At 35.3% G+C, this 20,074-nt stretch overlaps 3 protein-coding genes across 6 annotated transcripts in view; 2 read left to right on the plus strand and 1 right to left on the minus strand.

Annotated features, from left to right (window-relative positions):
• Window positions 1-14: 14 nt before the first annotated feature.
• Window positions 15-11,834, plus strand: Edem2 (ER degradation enhancer, mannosidase alpha-like 2). 3 transcript variants are annotated; one of them, XM_069133488.1, is made up of 18 exons: window positions 15-1,028; window positions 1,184-1,411; window positions 1,992-2,037; window positions 2,115-2,215; window positions 2,334-2,373; window positions 2,817-2,929; window positions 3,013-3,166; window positions 3,287-3,415; window positions 3,498-3,665; window positions 3,844-4,005; window positions 4,219-4,323; window positions 4,753-5,097; window positions 5,214-5,375; window positions 5,479-5,577; window positions 5,914-6,231; window positions 6,405-6,618; window positions 6,746-6,858; window positions 8,426-11,834. In XM_069133488.1, exons 2-18 carry the CDS (start codon window positions 1,290-1,292, stop codon window positions 10,064-10,066), a joined length of 4,032 nt encoding a protein of 1,343 aa, XP_068989589.1. In that variant the 5' UTR covers window positions 15-1,028; window positions 1,184-1,289; the 3' UTR covers window positions 10,067-11,834. The 3 variants fall into 3 exon arrangements, with proteins under 3 accessions (XP_068989589.1, XP_068989590.1, XP_046467719.1); XM_046611763.2 differs by having other exon boundaries at window positions 16-1,028; window positions 3,498-3,669; window positions 3,848-4,005; XM_069133489.1 differs by lacking the exon at window positions 5,479-5,577 and having other exon boundaries at window positions 3,498-3,669; window positions 3,848-4,005.
• Window positions 10,405-14,579, minus strand: Taf11 (TATA-box binding protein associated factor 11). 2 transcript variants are annotated; one of them, XM_046611784.2, is made up of 6 exons: window positions 14,200-14,579; window positions 13,866-14,012; window positions 13,375-13,628; window positions 13,197-13,284; window positions 12,815-12,911; window positions 10,405-12,619 (listed from the first exon to the last, which is right to left on the minus strand). In XM_046611784.2, the coding sequence occupies exons 2-6, from the start codon at window positions 14,007-14,009 to the stop codon at window positions 12,486-12,488; spliced, it is 717 nt and encodes a 238-aa protein (XP_046467740.1). In that variant the 5' UTR covers window positions 14,010-14,012; window positions 14,200-14,579; the 3' UTR covers window positions 10,405-12,485. The 2 variants fall into 2 exon arrangements, with proteins under 2 accessions (XP_046467740.1, XP_046467742.1); XM_046611786.2 differs by having other exon boundaries at window positions 13,875-14,012; window positions 14,200-14,560.
• Window positions 14,580-14,595: 16 nt separating this feature from the next.
• The window catches only part of trc (Serine/threonine-protein kinase tricornered), a 111,336-nt gene continuing 105,857 nt past the window's right edge, over window positions 14,596-20,074 (plus strand). Inside the window, exons 1-2 of the mRNA XM_046611773.2 lie at window positions 14,596-15,056; window positions 19,868-20,010. Coding sequence (XP_046467729.1) covers window positions 15,055-15,056; window positions 19,868-20,010 — 145 coding nt within the window. The 5' untranslated portion in view covers window positions 14,596-15,054. The remainder of the gene's footprint in view (window positions 15,057-19,867; window positions 20,011-20,074) is intronic.

The raw sequence follows: 20,074 nt of genomic DNA on the forward strand, positions 1-20,074 counted from the left end.
ATGTGGATCAAAACCAGACAGCGTTTATTCATGAATAACGGTAAAAGTTGGCTTTTCCAAGACCGCGAGACTCTGGTTTTTGAAACAAGTATGATGTATGTTTAAAAATCCCTAAAAGTACCACGTTTGCGAAACCATGAATTGCCAGAGTCTCGGTTCGTAAAATCTGAAGTTATATCAGTAGTCTTTCAAATAAAAAATTTCATCACATTTTCGACAAGGCTGTACAAGACTTACAAGTTTCGATGCAAGTTTGATTGTTTGTGACTCAGACTGTAGAATCCGAGTTCCACATCCGCGCAACAGTGGGAGTGAATAATGGATTGCTCTTATTCTTTGAGCGGCTTTACTTTACTCTAGTTTTTATCACTAAGGTTAGGTTGCGGATCACAAACTGTTAAATTGGTTCAACGTTATTGTTAAATTCTATGAACAGTGTGAATAAAATTGGAACGTTAAAAATCAAACACCTCGAAAAGGTGTATAAATGTATTTCGACTATGTAAGGTAATATAAGTAAACATACGTATACCTAATACTCGTTCTACAAATCGACGGACTTTCTCAACTGGGTTTGTGAAGTGTTTGATGTTCGACTGACAGCCACATCATCTGGCCTTGATAAAAATGTGTAATCAGTTGTGAGGTGTGTTGAGTTTATTTCTTATCGTGCTTCTGCACCATCTGGCAAGTTACGAACTGGTAAATTTTTACGTAAATACCTCGGTAATTCGTCACAAGAATTATATATTTAACGTTATTTTGAAACCTTATGCTGTCTCATTATACCATTATTATTGTTCTCCGAGAAATTGTTAGTTCCTTCACTGAGGGAAAACATTCTCCTACACACAAGTACTAGTAAATATTACCGCCCAAAAACAATAATAGACATCAGTGAGATAAGTAAAAATAGTTTTTCACCAGTTTGGAACTATCTGTAACAAATAGAAGTGTGATAAGTAAAAATTGAAATACAAAAACAATAAAACGAACAATAATAAGAATTGGATCAACTATCAAATTAGGTAAATACTTACTGTATATAATAATAATAGTAATCATAATAATAAGATCAACAGGCTTCAGATGACGATAAACAGACACGTACTAAGAAATTGAAATTTGCATATGAAGTTAAAAACCTTTAATGTAGAAAGTAATATATATCGATTAATTACAGTTTGAACTTGACTACCTTCGGATCCAAATCATCGCAAAACTATGCCCTATCATTTTCTGAAAGTGTTGATATCTTGACAACAGAAAATAGAAAGTGATCAATTAAAATGGCTCATGCTGCATCGATATGTGGGATCCTACTCTTTGGATGCGCTTTCATATCGATAGTAAGAGCTTCTGAGGATGACCCCATTGAGTACATGAGCAAGGAAGAACGAGAAGCGTTAAAGTGAGTATTTATATTTGGCATGAATTATTACTCGTGTCACTATCCAAACAGATTTATGTAATATTTTATCTATGGGCGTTTTAATGAAAAATTTCTTTCACCGTTACTGAGAGGAAGGCATGATTTTGGAGGAGTAGTAAAATATTGATAGCAGTTATCTATTCACATAGGAAACTGTACTTGAAGTTTCTTTTAACTACTGGGAAAATTTATATTCCAAACTTTGGGTAACAGTGAAATATTTTCTATTTATTAACTAGGCCTATTAAATTTCTGGACAGAAAAAAAAAATATTTTTGCTGTATTTGGAAGGATATTACAATAATTGAAAGCGTTGGATTTTTCAAGGTTATTCCAGCCTTACTGTCACTTTTTTGGTGGTTGATTTTTTATTGATTTAAAGGTCAAGCAACTTTCTTAACTGTAAACGGTCAATACTTATTATACTCACAGTTAGCAAACACTTTGCCCGTATCTTGCAAGGTTTTGCAACGATATCTAGAATCAAATTATTTACGTATGGCCAAATGTTTTGTTTAAAATGTAGATAGGTTTGACAAAACTGGTGATTTCTTTTTAGGGAGGAAGCACGGGACATGTTTTATCATGGATACAATGCTTACATGGTAAGTATTTGAAATCCTAAGGTTCTTAGATTTGTAAAGTGCTGAATAAGCGTTTCTTAAATTGCAATTTTTTAAAGGACAATGCATATCCGGCTGATGAGCTGATGCCATTGAGCTGTAAAGGGAGATATCGAGGATCAGAGCCAGATAGAGGTGATATTGATACTACGCTCGGCAAGTAAGCAATATTTGGAGATATTTATCACAAGCAATGATTCCAAAATTCAAATCATTCGTCAGTTGTATAAAATTCTAAGAATCGATAAAGTCTAAAGTAATTGTTTATTGAATTTCAGCTTCTCATTAACACTGGTGGATGCAATGGACACTCTTGTGGTGAGTGATTGAATATTATGTAGAACTGACAATTGAAGTTGATGTTCTTCAATTATTTGCAATTGGAAAATTCTAATGTTTCAGTTACAGTATTCTAACAATTCTACATACCATGAAATTTGATTTTGAATTGCAGTTAAAGACATTGCATTATGCGCCAAATGCAGTCAAACCTCACAATTCAACGTGAATATTGAGAGTTTTGTATTTGTTATAAAATGTTTCTCACGTTTTTAGCGTTTGGATTGATTATTGCACGCAAAAATAATTCGCTTAGCTTATGATTGCGATTTACATCAAGTAATCTGATTGGAATAAACAACGTCTTGGAATATTATTGATTTATTTTTACTCATCACTATATTTCTGTAAATCTGAGTATTTATTTGGTAGTCTGCACATTTTCACATCGACTCTATTAAATAAGTTTAAAAACTTTTTAGCTATTGGGTGACTTGGAAGAATTTCAAAATGCCGTCAAGTTGGTAATCAGAGACGTATCTTTTGAGACAGACGTGATTGTCTCCCTTTTTGAAACCAACATAAGAGTACTTGGGTAAATAGAATCAATGAACTTCCAAATATACTGTATTTATAATAACAATGTGCTTAACTTATATTTTATATTTTTGATAACAGAGGACTGCTGAGCAGTCATATACTAGCTGAATACATGCAGCAACGAGCGGACATCATGCCTTGGTACAGAGGCGAGCTTTTGGACCTTGCTAAGGATTTGGGATACAGATTTTTGCCTGCGTTTAACACAACAACTGGTATTCCATATGGCAGGGTAAATATAATTACGAACCAATTCTTTTCAAGTATCAAGATCTCATTGTTTTGAATACATTTTTTCTTATCCATTTTGATCTTAACGGATTTTTTCTCATTCAATCCTTATTGTTGATAGATAAATCTGAAGAATGGGATGAAGGGTATACCTCTTGAAGCAACCAGAGAAACCTGTACTGCTTGTGCTGGAAGCATGATTTTAGAGATGGCCGCATTATCCAGACTAACTGGAGAGCCGATTTTTGAGGTATGTTTCTCCCACTCGGCTATAACATCTGAGTTTTCTTAGATATCAAATATAATCTTCCATGCTTGTTTGTTTCATAAAGGAAAAGGCGCAGCGGGCAATGGACAGTCTTTGGCGAATGCGCCATCGAGGTACAGACTTGATGGGTTCTGTATTGAACGTTAACTCTGGAGATTGGGTGCGTCGAGACTCTGGTGTTGGTGCTGGGATAGACTCATACTACGAATATTGTCTCAAAGCATATATTCTACTAGGCAAGTATCACTGGCTGAACAATATTCTATGAAATGTTAATTCACCTACCATTGATGCGTAGAATTGGTGAACTACTAATAAATGTCTAGTAGAATCATTTATTTAGCAGTCTCAAACATAGCTTTTCGTCATTCTGAGTATTCAATTACCAATAATTAATTTTCACATTTTGCTTAGGTGACGAAAAGTACTTGGGGAGATTCAACAAGCATTACCAAGCTGTGATGAAATATATAAGTCAAGGGCCGATGTTGTTGGATGTCCACATGCATAGGCCTAATACGAACTCGAAAAATTTTATGGACGCACTGTTAGCTTTCTGGCCAGGTTTGCAGGTGTGCAATTTTTTTGAAAATTTGAATTTATGTACAATCTGAATGATATAATATCAGCTACCGATTACTTACGACTTTCTTTAAATGTCATTCTTTGAACACAAAGCTCCAGAGTTAAGAATAAAAACTTATCATTGTGATAGAATAATATCACATTTACTATAAAGTCGTTTTCCGTAACCTAACGATTAGTATATCCGCTTCTGATTACAGGTATTGAAAGGAGACATAAAACCAGCTGTTGAAACTCACGAAATGCTGTATCAAGTTATGCAGAGGCACAATTTCATTCCAGAAGCATTTACAACAGATTTCCAAGTAAAAATTTTATTTATTACCGTCTCTCAGTCGTAAACAGTTACATGATTCAAAGTTTTAAAAGCCCTAGATTCCACAAATCAAATATTATCGTCAATTTTGTTCTGTTGGGAATATTCCTACGAAATTCTTGAAAAAACCGATTCTTGTTCAGTCTAGAAACATAAATTCAAACGAGTATAATTAAGACTTGGGTCATTTTAGTAGAGCTCACATTGACTGATGACGATGGCCAAACTACAAGGCTCCTTCACATTATATAGAATAAGTTACAAAACTTTTAAGAAACCTATGTAATGTAGCATATTAATTTGTTCATTTAAACTTTTCTTACTTTTACATCCCTGACATATATGCGCACCTTTTTTTTTTTTTGTGTGTGTTAGATTTAATTACGCGACTGTTATTACATGGAAATTCACTTTACAGGTACATTGGGGTCATCACCCTCTGAGACCAGAGTTTTTAGAGTCTACGTATTTTTTGTACCGAGCAACTGGTGATCATTACTACTTGGGCGTGGGTCGTAAAGTGCTCAGAAGTCTGCAAACCTATGCTAGAGTTTCTTGCGGTTACGCAGCCGTTTCTGACGTCCGTACTAATAAAAATGATGATACCATGGACAGCTTTGTACTATCTGAAACATTCAAATATTTGTTTTTACTATTTGCTGAGCCTAGCGAATTAGTGATTGATCCAGACGAATTTGTTTTCACTACAGAAGGTCACTTATTACCATTGACCTTAGCTTCCATTGGTTCAAATACGTCTTCGGTGAGTTATTCACTATCACGATGTTTGTTTTACTGTTAAAATAATTGCCGTGCTTATTTTTATGATATTATTTATCACAAAATTTTCTTACTCGCATTTCTTTGTATGTAACACAGGGTTTTGAAAAGGATATAATAGATGTAGATGAGTTTGACAGGACGTGTCCAAACAGTCTACATTTGTTCCCAGCCTCTGTACGCCAACCGTTACGAAATATGGTGGAAGATGTATGTCCAAGGCGAACATTAAAGCGGAAAATAAGTGCTTCGCAATTTCAAGTAAGCGATTTTCATAGTTGCAATGATAACCAATTCCTCGATATTGTGCTAAAGGTTTAATATTAACAAGTTGATCTATAATTACTTAACATTTTCTGTTCAGGCAAACAATTTGGAACACTTATCACTACTTAGTGACATGGGTATCACTATTATAACGCGGGCTGATGGGCGTGTTCAGCTTTTACACACATTTGCAAACGTTCGTAAATTATGATCAGCTAACTCTATTCTAGCAATCCAATTGTTGAATAACAGTGCACTGCACATAGATGTATAGAAAATGTATAATATTGGTGTTTTCAATGCTGGGATCTTTAACAAAAAAATCATCCAAAAATGTGCATTAAGTACAGATTTCCCAGTTTTTTACCAACAGCAAGATAGGAAAATAAGAAGAATCGCACTTAGTGCTCGCTTCTTTTGTAAATCGAATTCACCTTGAGAATGGATGTACGATTCTAATCTTTTGAGGCGAACATGCTCTCTTATCTAATTCACCAATATATATTAAATATAGTTTGCTAATCTATTTCAGGCAAATACTGCACAAGATGCAGAGGAAGGGCTTCTATTTATGCAAGAAATGATCGAGCTAAGTAAGATGCAGACCCAGCAAGCGGAAACAAAGCCTCAAGCTGTTACGTTCACACTCCCAACACATCCTAAACAAGAAACGACATTGTTGGCTGGTCCTGCTCACTTTGGACGCAAGCTGCGAGGCCCAAACAGTAAAGTTACTGGCAAAGTCATATACGCAGAGCCACCGACAGCTTGTACAGAACTTCAAAACGCAGATAAGCTGGTTGGAAAAATTGTTATAGTGGATCGCGGTGACTGCATGTTTGTGGAAAAGGTAATGTACTTCGGAATCCTGATGGCGTTTTGTAAGTTCTGTTGAACATATGTGTCTAACACATAGCAACCTTGAAAGAGATCAGTAACTATTATTAAATGTGCTGTACGATATTGCAAACTTTTTTCATTAAAGGCGTCTAAAATATGTGTATAGCTGTGCTCTTGTTACAGGCCCGTCGGATCCAGAAAGCGGGCGCACTGGCAGGTGTGGTTTTGGACAATGTGGTTGGTTCGAGTGCGGCAACATTTCCAATGTTTGCTATGTCTGGCGATGGAAACGAGGTTGATTATGTGGTTATACCTATTGTCTTCCTTTTCAATGCAGAAGCTACACGATTGTTAGAGGCTATAGTTGCTAGTCGTGGGCAACTTGTGGTCACTATTGGTAATTAAACAATTTCAAACTGTACCTTACACGTTCAAGTATTTCACTTTATTCGTATTGTTCGATAATGAAATACGTGGTGAACGTAAAAATATGAGATAATAAAAATTAATTTTTATTACTACAGGAGAATATATAATCAAAGATGAAGTCCAGCTCAAAGCTCCCAACGACTTGTCTATGTTTGAGCGACTTAAAGGCTCGTTCAAAGAATTTATTGTCCGACAAATGGCTCCACAGGTTTGTATTCCTGGGTTTTTAGCCTTTATATTTGTCGAATACTTTGCAATTTGGCTCATAGCGCGATTCAAGTAGCACTATACACTCTTCTTTATAACTTACACTACATTCTTCTATGGGATCCAGTACTTCTATGGAGTCAAAGTCAGAGTTGATTCTCTCAATATTAACGGAAATTGACTTTGGCTCTTTCAGAAGTAAGTCACAAAAATACAGGGTGCTTCAACCAATTTTTGTTTCCAAAAACTGAGGGTGGCTCAGAATGTTGAAGAATGCAATTGAGGAACTGTGTTATTATACAATGTTATTCGCATGTTGTTCCCGTTTCTTATGATACCTACATTCTTCCACCTGCGAAAGTTACCAGATATCAATTCGGGTAACATGGCATGTCCTGTATACTGTTGGTATATTACGTACTTCGATACTACGTATACAGGCTGAATCATTCTGGATTTCCTGCAAATGAAATAGGACAATAAAATTTAACTTTGCCTTCAATTTCGATAATTTGTATTCTGCATTAAAACCCGGTAATCTGGAAAGTTTTGAAACTGTAGGGTGTGTCGTTTCTCTGATATACTTCAGTTGATCATATTAACTCGGACAGGTTGAGATTTGTATGAGAATTTGTGCTGTACAAAATTATACGCTGTAATCAGCTTTATATCATTCCTTAGATTTTTTTTTTTTTTACTTATTCGCCCAATTAAATTTGCTGATTGTGTGTTTCAACTTTGCGCAATCAAATTCTAGTCACGTAATTGTTGAGTCCGTGCAGGTTTTCATAAAAGATTGAAATTGTAGGCAAATTGAAATGTTTTTCCTATACAAGTTCCTAAATATTGATGGATTTACCAATACGCAAGACTTTGCTAGAGATTATGCGTATCATTGGAATATAAATATGTTTTATATATTTTTGTAAATTACTTACGTACACATACCTAGGACATACAAGTTATGTACCACACGATTATTTCATCATACTGACATTATATCGATGAGTAAAGTGTGGCAAAGGAAAAAATTGTGTTGCATTTTAAGCTCAAAGTTATGATTAATAAATAGAGTAAAAGTAATAATTAGCTACATTCTGTCATTATTGTTGCCACACCACATGTTATTGGTACCTAATACTTTTTTTTAAAAACATTCTTCATCATACCATCGCTCATTTTTTTAAGTTGAGCATGAGATGATAATAAATTCTACGGTATCGTGTTTTTATTTTAATTCTTTACCGTATACTTGACTTTCACACATATTTTACTCCTGTAAGAAATGGATACGAATTTCAATTTGGCAATGAAACAAACATATTACGCTAGAAAGTTATAGAAAATACATTTTAAGTACATGCAAAGGATATACAGCACATTCATTATTCAAAACATTTAGTTGATATGCATCGTGAAATTCAAGATTTTAGTTATAATTATTAAGAGCACATAATAGCTTTTTAAGTAAATTCTGAACAACTCTTCTCTATACTAATATTCAGCAGTTTTTATTGTTTTTAAACCCTGGATTGAATATATTCAAATTTGTCGTATGATAATGGCAGGAATCGGGACAGTTTTTGTTGAAACAAAATTCTGCAACGGGCAACACTGCTACTCCGATAGGGAAACACACTGAGATCATACGAGAGGAGGACCAGAAGATAATCGTAGAATTTCAGCATTTAAAAGCAGAGATAACACATACGTTAACTGAAGAAGAAATAAGAATAACAGTGAACCTTGATAAAACATTGTCAACACCTCAGGAGCATGCCGATTCCTCAGATTTTGAAAAGAAATGGAGATTCCTGCGTAAAATGTTTGTTAATCAAATATTTGCAAACACTAAAAAAGATTCCAGTTTGTATATTAAAGGCTCTGTAATGAAGGGCTATTACAAGTGGGTTCAGACCGAACGTGGACTCTCCAATGATGTCATAAACAACATGAACTTGTCACGCAAAGTCCTTTGGTTTCTGAAAGAGCTCGGTGAATTGGGGCCCGAGTTATCAGTTGCAGATAAAACGAATGAAGTAACTAACATAAATAAACGGCGATTAGAGTTACTGAAGCAGCATTTATTATCAAAAATGGATGATATGGCGTTCCTGAAGAATGTTGCAATGAAGCTCAAGAGTCTAAAATCAACAAACCCAGAAATGGAACAGTTATTCGAGCAGTTAGAATCGGGAAAAGTTGAAGTAGAAAATTACGCTCTCTTTGGTAAATTGCTCAGAGAAATATTCGAAGGAGAAGACGAGGATATGAGTCAACACATAGTGCTTTTGGATCATCTTCACAAAGCTATACAAACCAACAATCCGTCCGAGATTTTGATCGATCAACTAAGAAAGGAATTTGGTGATTCGTTGGAATTGACTAACTTTTCAGAATCAGAAGGTGATTTTCTCGTTGGAGAGTCTCGAACAGATGATACTGAAAGTAAAGAATCCAAAAAAACCAAAAGTCTTCAGGAATATAGCAAGATTAACGTAATAGACTCACGGAATTTGGATGATTTTGAGGATTTCATTTTAATCGAGATTGAAAAAGCGGCAGAGAATCCAACTGAATCTAGTTCTTCATCGCTAAAAAATCTGGACTATGACAAGTCTGAAGTAAAATCTGACATAATTAATCGTGGCGCTGATTGGGACACTGAAAATGACAAAGAAATTGTCGACAAACATCGAGATGAACAATTCGATAAAACGGAAGCAAGATATGACGAGAGAAAGAGGCTTTTACAAGACATCCGAAGAGAGATTAGTGATTCTCAAAATAATAATAATGATGATAATAATAATAAAGATAACAGTAATATGCGTAGCCTTAATAATAATGAAATTAAATTGAATACAAAAATAAATTTAGAAACCCAGCACATACCCGATGAGCAACTTCGCTCGAATGACCCTTTGGAGGATTTCAAAAAACCTTTGTGGGCATCTGATGAAGGTAAAATATTGAAAGGATTTTCTGAATTTCAACAAAAAAAAGAAATACGATCGACGGGATATGCTAACCCAGAAAGGAGTAATTATGAGTATCGAGGCAAAGAAGAAGAAGAACAAGAAGAAGAGAAAGGAAGAAATCAAGAACGGAAAAACGGGAAAGTCGTAAGTGAAGAACATGCTGGCTCGCAAATAAAAATTAATGCCGATACCAGAGAAGGTAAAAAACATATCGACGACGAATTATAATGATGGTATTTTGATTATAGGTTTGATAATAAATGTATTGAAATAAAGAAAAGTCCAATTACACTAGTTGATACTTGGTAGTAAAATATAAACCATGAAAAAAAAAATAATTGACAAATTAAGATTAGCTCAAGACTCAAGTGATGCGAGCTTTAACATTTTTATACCTAAAATTTCTATGCATATAGAAATAAGAATTAAGTTAATCTAACAATGTATGTCATGAGATGGGAAATATGACAATGATTACTTATTACTTGAAATCACTCATGAAGCGTAGCGCGAAACTATATCTTTTTTTTAAATCATCAACTAATGGTGCTTTTTTCGAAAATGGACTCTATGTTAAAAACTTGCAATAATAATGAAATCACGAATAATGCCGTGTATAATTTGGAGACAATGCATGAGGTTTTGTTAACTACATAATGTATATATATTTTCGATAGTTCAATACACATTGATGTGGTTGTGAATATAACGTACGTAGACTGTCAAAGGTATAAAACTGCAGGAAACAGTGAATTTAACCTAAAGATATGCATACTTTGCTTTACTAAGTTCAACAATTGATGAAAATATGAAACTTTCGGCAGCGAAAAAAAATCTGGTGAATATCATTCACTTATTACTATCCATAATTTGAAGCTTTTAATTTTATCCTAAGTTTCCTATTGCATTGGAAGGTGTTTATTATTCACAATTTGGATAGTATTTTATAATTACGCTTTGTATCGTATAATTATTTAGCTTAAGAAAAACCAGAAAAAAACGAACCATTAAAGGTAAAAGATGAGAAAGAAACTTGAAATTTCATTTTTTATTTGCAAAAATCACATATCTGTAATGCAACTTTAATGATACCAATTATCGGAGAACTATAATTTCTACTTGAATGTTTGATTTTTTTTTTTCAATTTTAACAAACTAATCAGATTTCGTGTACAGAAAACTGAGATATAATTTAAATAGATAATATATGGCGGATTAGTGTACAGATATTGAAATATGTGTGTTAACCAGTTGTAAAGAAATGAAGTATAATAATAGAACTGTGTAAAATATTTCTTAATTCGTGATATAGACGATGCAAGATGTATAATATCTGTTGTATGTATTTGTAAAGTAAATTTTCTAATTACCGGAGGAATACTAACATAATGCTTTATGTTAGCTATTTTACAATGATAATGTATAATATTTGTAATCGAGCGAGTAGATCTATCAACTACTCTTTAATATTATATCGTGGTATAAAAATATATTCCATCATTTCAATGAGCAATGGTTTCTGAAATGTAGTGAACATCTGCAAGCGTACGATGAACAGTTAAGAATATTAAGTTGTAATTTTTAGTTGTTATATACTTACGTGCTTACTGCTGTCAGAGAATGCATATAACTTATAAGTGTAAATAAGATCCTAATATGAATATCAGCTTTTTACTTATAAATATATTGTAATTCTGAATGACTCTTTCTTAAATACTGTTAAATGAAAATAAGATAATTATAATACCGTATAACTAGTAATTATCTGCCAAAAATAACATAAGGATATTTAAGATTTTAAGAGAAGTAAAGTTACTACAAATTTTTATAGTATGATTAACTCTTTGTACATATTAGAATAACAAAATACAGAAGATTGTATCATAGTATACTATAAATCAATTTCAGTAAAGATATTTACGGAATGAGGTTTTTGGTAACGGGGGTGACGCATGACTATTATTGACAATTGGAAATAAAATCGTTATAAATCATGCTTTTTTGTGCACGTGTCGAGATATACTTTTGAAAAAATTTCATCTTTCGAAAAATACCCTAGTACGAATTCATTTAGTCATGGTTTTTTGGTATTTCTCATAGTTGAAATACAACAGGTATCAGGATTTTAGTGATATATCTTTTTATTCATTATATGTAACAATAAGAGAAAATATAATTCTTTCTACATTTGTCGGTCAAGAGAACAATGTTACAAGAATAGAATTCTCTTTGGGAAACATACATTGAAAGCTTTCAGATTAGACTATAACTCTCGGATGAAAAAATTTATATTGCCAGAGAAGAGAAGAGATTTCAAATGTATTTTACAAGTAACGTTAAAATTATATTGTATAGCTAGATCTAAAATCATAGCAGAATTTCATTTATTGTCTCTGTTATGATTTAATAAATTAACTCTAATGACCTTTTACAGGTTTAAAATTAGACGCTAATGCATAAACATAATATTATTACAATAAGATATTGATTGGCATTTCGCATTTTCTAACATTGGCTGTAGCTTTTGGAAGTCTTCTGGACGTTTTTCCAGCTATTAGCCTTTTTTGTTATAACAAAAGCGTTTGTACTACGTGCTGCACTTTAATAACATTTTTCTTGACCATTTGCAAAAAAGCTCATGCTTTCCTCAAAGTCTGAAAAATGCCTTTTGTGCTCTACCGTTTGGTATTTGTCCCTGAAGTCGTAATCTGCGTACCGCTTCCCTCAAATGTTTTGGTTGCAATGGGCCCGTTTCTTCGTGAGTTTCCATGACATCCAAAGCTTTAAACAGTTGCATATTTGTTACATTATTTCAGCTTCTGCTCTCTATATTCTTTACAGTGAAAGAGTTACTATGGATTTTACAATATCTTTTTCTCCAATAAAAATATTCGTCAATTTTTTGAGCCATCGAAATTTGCATACATTGGAGTTTGTAATTATTTTGTGCAAGAGATATAGTTTTTCATATCGTACCTTCCTCAACAATTTCGCCGACAAACACCTTGGCTATACCTGACATGGCTATCACGACATTTTGAGATACCGAGCAGCCCGTAATTGTCTGCATAATCTGAAAAGAATCGAAAACAACAAAATGGAAGAGCCGTCTGTTCATTTTCTTTGGCAATAAGATATTAGGTATTGACCTTGTGATTGTTGGTCGGAATAAATTTATGCAATCAACATTGAGTAGATATTTGAAAAAAAAACGCGAGTAAAATATTAGTTCGTGAAGGTTATCTTTCAAGAAGCTTACATGCATTTTTATTTAACAAGGAGTTTCTTCAAGGAATTTACACCTCGAATAATTTTGAGAATGCAGAACTAACTAAAAGCTTTGATAAAATCTGATTACTCTTTTGATTGCTGCTTTGGGAAATGCAGCTCTTCTGTACATCTCGTATCTGTCCAATTGATCTTCCGTGAAATTTGATACCAAAACTCTAGAATAAAAATGGTGAAAGTAATTTTGTACGTATTGTCAAATGCGTCGCCTCACAAATAGAAGCCAAAAAGGTGAATATTTAACGTACTGCATTTTCTCCCGCTCTTCTTCCTCTAGTTCCTTTTTACTCTTTTCTCTACTTTCTCTTCTTCCATCTATTTTTGTCGGTACCGAATGTGGGAGCATTATATCATTTCCAAAAATGTCTTCATGCTCATCTTGACTCTCTGGATCATTCTTCAAGTCCATATGGTCACTTGATAGCATTCCGCTACTAGTTTGTTGGGGACTTGACTCTTCCGTGTCTGATTGAGAATTCTGACTTGAAGTGTCAGGTTCATTCTTTAAAATTAAAACACCAAATTATTCAAAACAATTTGACGAGAACCGCATGAGAAATCAGTCTCAATTTAAGTATGACAAAAAGATTGGAGATCATCAGTTTTGCTTATATTTTTGTGCAAATTCGAGTTCTCGATTTTCATAATTGCAATATAAGTATAAAAATGTTCTAAATTCTCCTCCGTATTAGCGATATCGACTACAAAAGTACGAAGCTGAAAATTTCAATATATTTACTCCTTTCACCTTCAAAGGAACGTCGTCAATATCCATGCCATCGCTGTCTCTGGTTCCGGAGGGTCTAGACGGACTGTCCTTATCTTCAATATCGACAAGCTCGCTTTCGTTCCCAGAATCATCTTTACCAAAAATATTATCCATTCTCTGAAGCAATAAAGTTCATAAAAATAAAAGGCCAAAATGTTCTATCAAATACAAAATTGCATAAATTTTGAAAATCGGTGAAATTTTGTACACATGCATATAGGTTAGAAACAGCCGAACACCATAATCGGTGTAATTATGAAATAAAATCTGTCCAAAGGAGGGCTGAAGAAGTAACGAAACTCACGATGTTTTTAACAGCAACAGTCCGGTCAGCTGACGCGTCCTAAACCCTGAAGATAATTTGATTTGAACCGCTTTTGTAGCGCGATATTGACTGATTTGACAGAACGAGAGTGTTTACTGCACGAATGACGTCACGACCTGCGTGACCTGCCTTTGCGACGATTTATCTTTTTCAAAATTACTACACCGAGGTTATCAAAAGTAGCGGCAAATATCGACAACCGACGACGGAGAATCCCCATCAATAAATCGTCGTCACGATCGTAATCGTTGGGACCGTAAATTGGCGACAATGATGAAACGTAAATACGCTGGGTAAGGTTCGCCTCGTTAGTTCCGAAGTTGCCCGCGCGGCGGCAGCACAAACCATCGAAACAATCGCGAGAGAAATGTTGCGGCGGTGTCGCGACGCCGCATTTGTCAATACTCGATTGTTTTAACAATTTTCTCGTACTTTCGGTCGCGTTTCGCGTAAAAATTTCTACGCCGTGGTTACCCAATCGGGGTTATTAACAGCCGAGTGATTTAACGGCGAAAGGGGTCGAGTACATCGCCGCGTAAACGGGGTAAATATACCCACCTACCGCTTGTGCACACATCGGCAAAGTTGAATTTTAGACGGCTCTCGGACATTTGCCAAGTGTTGCGGCTTTGAGAAGGAGGAGGAAGGAGGAGGAAAAGGTGCAGGTGGATATACACAATACAAACACAGTACAGTGTCTCAGTTACCTTTCCCTCTTGCATATTTATTTGGATTTCGTATTAACGAGGGAATCGAACGGAAATCTTCGTTCTTCGCCAACCAAGCATTCAACCCTCGTTAATGTCGGCCAACTCTTCGTGTTGATGTGTTAAAATGTGAGTATCTCTTTCCTCCTCATCGATACGTAATATAATATTTATGGACTCACGTTTACACTAGTTGGAAAAAAAAAACATCTTCTGTATAATAACCAACGCGCTTTAAAAATGGCACAGTTCCATATTGGAACCGTCAAACTGGTCATGTTATATTGCTGAAAAGTCGGCGAGAGCCTGCAGCGGGTTTTGTTCTTTGATGTTTGTGCGTAAAAAACCGGTTTACCAATCTTTTCTTTTTATTCTTATTCTCATTCCTTTTCTGCTATCGAAAATGTAACAGATCGCGTACCGAGAATTCGACAACGCATTTTGATTAGCAGCTTGGTTGTTTCACGTTTTATTACTCAGCACGGTTAATTGTTTGCCATTTACCGCGTTGCGATTCATCTCGTTATTCTCAATCGCGACTCCGCAATCTCTGCAATAATAGCGTTACGTATACGTCATTTTTTATACAGACAGACGCGCGTACAAAACTTGATTGTCGTTTTTTCGCACATGGCCAGATAGATACCATTGTCGCAAAAAATAATGAGGCAATTTATAGGCGTGTTTTAGGTAAACACGTATGCACGCTGTCATTTTTCGCCTGTTACTGTATACAATGCACACATGTAATACCCACCTATACCATTTTCGAAACTCGGGTCTTTATTCTGATCGTAGACGCTCAGGTACACGAAGACTAGAATTTAAAGTACCTATGCATACGTAGGTAAGTCAAACTAGACGCCTGCACGAATGAGGAGTCGAATGTAAATGCGGGTTTGACGTACGTACGTAGATACGTACATAAGTCTGTATCCTGTGTATGTAATTACATTCACAATTTTTTCAAACGACGTCGAAAATTCTGTCTTGGCCTGTCAATTTTCGGTATACAATATCCCTGTTTTTGATATCTTGGAAATAAAAGAGAGAAGGTGAAGTTATTATTGTATACGAGATCGAGTTTTCGACCTTTTTTCTTTCCGCCTATGCGGTCGAAATATCAGACACGTAAGTTTTATCTTACCACATCCGATACACTTTCCTCAATTCTTTCCCTAACATCTGCTAAACGAATATCGATGCCTCCCGTTTCAAAGCTTCTCTAACTTTCCGAGAGTGAATAGAGACTCAAGTTTGTTAAATTTTCCGATTGAAGAATCTTCCCGCTCGGAGAAAATATACGCTCGGTTTACACTAATTCGTTTTGTTAATCTAATCATCACACAGTCGTTGTACCGAAATTCCCAATTGAAAAAAAATTGCGATTTTCAGCGACGCGTTTCAGCGCCGATAATAAAAAGCTAGCTGCATCGAAATTACAAACGAAACCTCGGTTTATCAGTTTCATAACAACTCCACGCATCGTCATCATAGTCATCATCATTACTATCATCATCGGTGTGTCGTTACTGCTACAATACGGTTCATATAATTTACGACCAAAAACTCTTCGACTCCTCTTCCATTTAAGGTAATTTTAGTTGTGTACGTGCGTTTAGACCAGTGCATTAGAGTCGTAGGCGCCGCAGTATATATACGGGTCAATGCCCTTGAAGCTCGTGCAAAAACTCGTCCCTGCACTCCTCGCATTGTCCGACGGACAGAACTTGTGGGATATTTTTCCTGTAAAACATTATTTGCGAAGATACGAAGCAAAGCATGGTGTATTTATCGTCTAGTTGTTTTTTTTTTTTTCTAGTTCTCAAATTGAAAATGATTTTCTAATTAAACGATCAAATAACATTTATTTCGCGTAGTAATTGCAGTCCCGTAATATCAACATTTGCAGCAACATTAATTTCAATATTTCTTAATAAAAAATGATCGATCTCGCAGAAGGTAAAAAAAGTATCCATCGGAATCTTCTGACTCTCAGAGGAGCAGCTCGTTCAGCTTATTTTGCGGCTGCTTCTGTACCGGCGTATATAAACACAAAGTGCCGGATACTCGTAATTCTGGTTCATCGTCGGCCGGTATTATCCAGAATTCGTAGCGTAAACTTCAAGCTCTCGTAAGTAAAATTTGCCGTTTATCAAACGTATTGTCAAAATTGTTTGCTGCTGCTGCTGCTGGTAAATCACGTGATTGTATTTTACGCGCCTCGTGACGTATAGAATATAACGATATTATAGAATCGTTGTTGCAGCTTTTCTCTTCCACTCTTATAATAATCCGCGATTGTGATATTTTTCCCGTCTACTTCAGCTTTCAAATATGTTCAAATAAAACTCTTACAGTACAGGCAGCGGGAGGATATTCGATGTTCAATATTCTATTCCGCCTGTCTAACGCTCATTGAGTCATTAAGGTACCATCTATTGAATTAATTCTCAGTGGTTTGGCGAATATTGGCTAAAGCTAACTCGATAATTGCAGTTGCAATTAGGGAAATTCCAGACCCAGCTTCATTAATAACTAATAATTTCTACTAATTTCCACAAAAATTCGATCTATGTTTTATACCGCTCCTTACAAGATGCGGGACAATTTAATTTAATTCACAAGTTGCAGTTAATTTAGTTACATGTATACAGGCACATGTGATTATTAACTAACATACTAATACTGTCGAACATATTTTTGACGGAAAAATATACATTTTCTTCGTATCGTTTGAAATTTGATTCGAACATTCTATACGCAGCTGTAGCTATATATGTAACATCACTAATTGCATAAAAATCGATCAGATCGGTTTCCGGCCGCCTTCATTATGGATTGACCCACTCCTATAGCCTTTGGAAAATTCCGCAAAACATTCCACACGGCGTAACGTACGTTTTGCGGGCTTCGGTGACCGGTTTACTAATTAGTCTGTTCACCATGGTCAGTGAATAACTGATGAATATTACCTCTTTGTTATGAATATTACACGGATCGATAGAGAGTTATTATTTTCTACACATAATTGATTGTTATTGCGGCAGGTTTATAATGTTATTCGCGAGATTAATTTGAGAGTAATAAAACGCACGATTACAGTCATATAATATTCTGCTTCTACATTATTTGCACGTATCAGATATGATGTCTCGTCGAATAATGAACGGAGTAATTTATCCACGTCGGCATAACTTGATTTTTTGGTATTTATTTTTCTCTGCAAATCGTCAAAACTAGGGGTGCGCTTTGTCACGTAAAAACATGATACAACGTGCGAATATGCGGGTTCCAAGAGAGAGAGTGAGAGAGAGTACATTTAGGCCCGATTATTACGGTCGCTGAGCTGATACAGGGGAGAAAGAGATTTTTGCCGCCTAACTGTGCCTAAATTATGTCCATGATGTGGAAACGCGTGTATAATGTACACCAGGGTGTTTCAGAAAAAGATAATTTTCCACCATGGCACCCCCTCCAATGTTATTTCAGGTCAAAAGAAAGATTCTGTAAAAAGATGAGCGTTTTACGTTATGTGGAAGATCGCGCTCCTTGTAATTTTTCATGTTTTTTAAACATGTTGTAGCATCTCAATTATTATTTTTTTCCTGACACTTATATTCAACCCGAAGATCACGATCCATAACACAACAATATATCAACCGGGAATCTTCTTCTCCTATATTAAAAGTTCATATTAAATTACAAACATTTTATGAGATTGACTTAGTAATGAAAATATCGTCAGCTGCAATTTTCATACATTAACTGGAGATTTAATATTACAAGTTTGGGTCTTCTTAGGGACGTAAATTGATGATTCTTCATGAAGTTAGAAAAATTTGTAAAAGTGTACTGAACGTGATGTTCCACATAACGTAGAATGCTCATATTTTGCTGGAACCTTTCTTTTAACTTGAACAAACTTTTAGGGGGTGCCATGGTGGAAAGTCGCGAATTATTTTTTCCTGAAACATCCTAATGTACACGCATGTACATGCGTTCAGACCAACACCCACACAAGGAAGTACAAAAGAGAGAGAGAGAGAAAGAGGATAGGTATACCTACGTATAGGGGCTTTGGTGGCGAGCTCATTCTGTTCAAGGAAGCATGAAAATGATCAAAAGAAATAATCTTTTGCTCTCGCACAGCGACGGCGACCGACCTACGCTATAACGTGACGCCTGCAATTTCAGTGTGTATGTGTGTGTGTGCAAGGAACCCCGCTTTCCGTCCTTCCTTCCTTCCTTCTTTTTATATGTGCAGTGACTGTATGCATACATATCTGCTAAAATGAACACCTTACATACAACGCACACACACCGCTGGCGCGTTCTGCGGTATAAGAGGGGCCTCTGTATAAAGAATGAAGAAAACAAAAACTGAAAAACTACATAGCCGTATAAGACGTTACATATAAGATAAGATGAAGCTGAAACTGGCAGCCAGCGTTAGCAGCCAAACGTGCTAAACTTTTTGGAAATAGAAAAATGCAGTTCAGTTTGATCCTAGTAATTCTGTAAATGTATCAGGAGTTCAAGGTGTTTCACAAAATTTTGACTTTCGGACATTAAAACGTTTCGCTGCTAATTTTGGCTGCTAGTTTCAGTCTCATTAAGATAAGAAGTTTTTAAGATTATAATTGTAGTCCGTTCCATGCAGCTTGTGATATTTCGAAAAATCTGCAACACTTGTATAACGGCGTAATAGACAATAAGAAAATTCAAAATATAAATGAAATTCGTGTATTATAGGTATTTCGATTTCCCCGATTATACACATTTTATGATGAACTCTTCCGGTTTATACGTGCTTTATACGTACTGTATCCATATAGCCGTGATTTGTTTACCGTACCAATTATACCGTTCTTCGCTAATTTTATACCGTATATTTGTATTCATTGTTTGGTTTTCTTTCTGCTTTTCGCCGCAACAAGGTGCGAAGAGGCGACGGACGTGGAGTCGTTTCATCAGCCAAAGCAGACCGCGGGATTGACAACGACGATGGGCGTCGCCGAAGACGATGCTCCGACGCCTCCTAGTGCGACCTCGCATCCCAATCCGAACTCCAATCAAGAAGGTAAGGATATCATAATACTCGCCTGCGATTCGCGTAAATTATGATGCTACGATACGTGTCCATC

Source organism: Neodiprion pinetum, chromosome 2 (assembly GCF_021155775.2).
Source record: "Neodiprion pinetum isolate iyNeoPine1 chromosome 2, iyNeoPine1.2, whole genome shotgun sequence".
Taxonomy (NCBI): domain Eukaryota; kingdom Metazoa; phylum Arthropoda; class Insecta; order Hymenoptera; family Diprionidae; genus Neodiprion; species Neodiprion pinetum.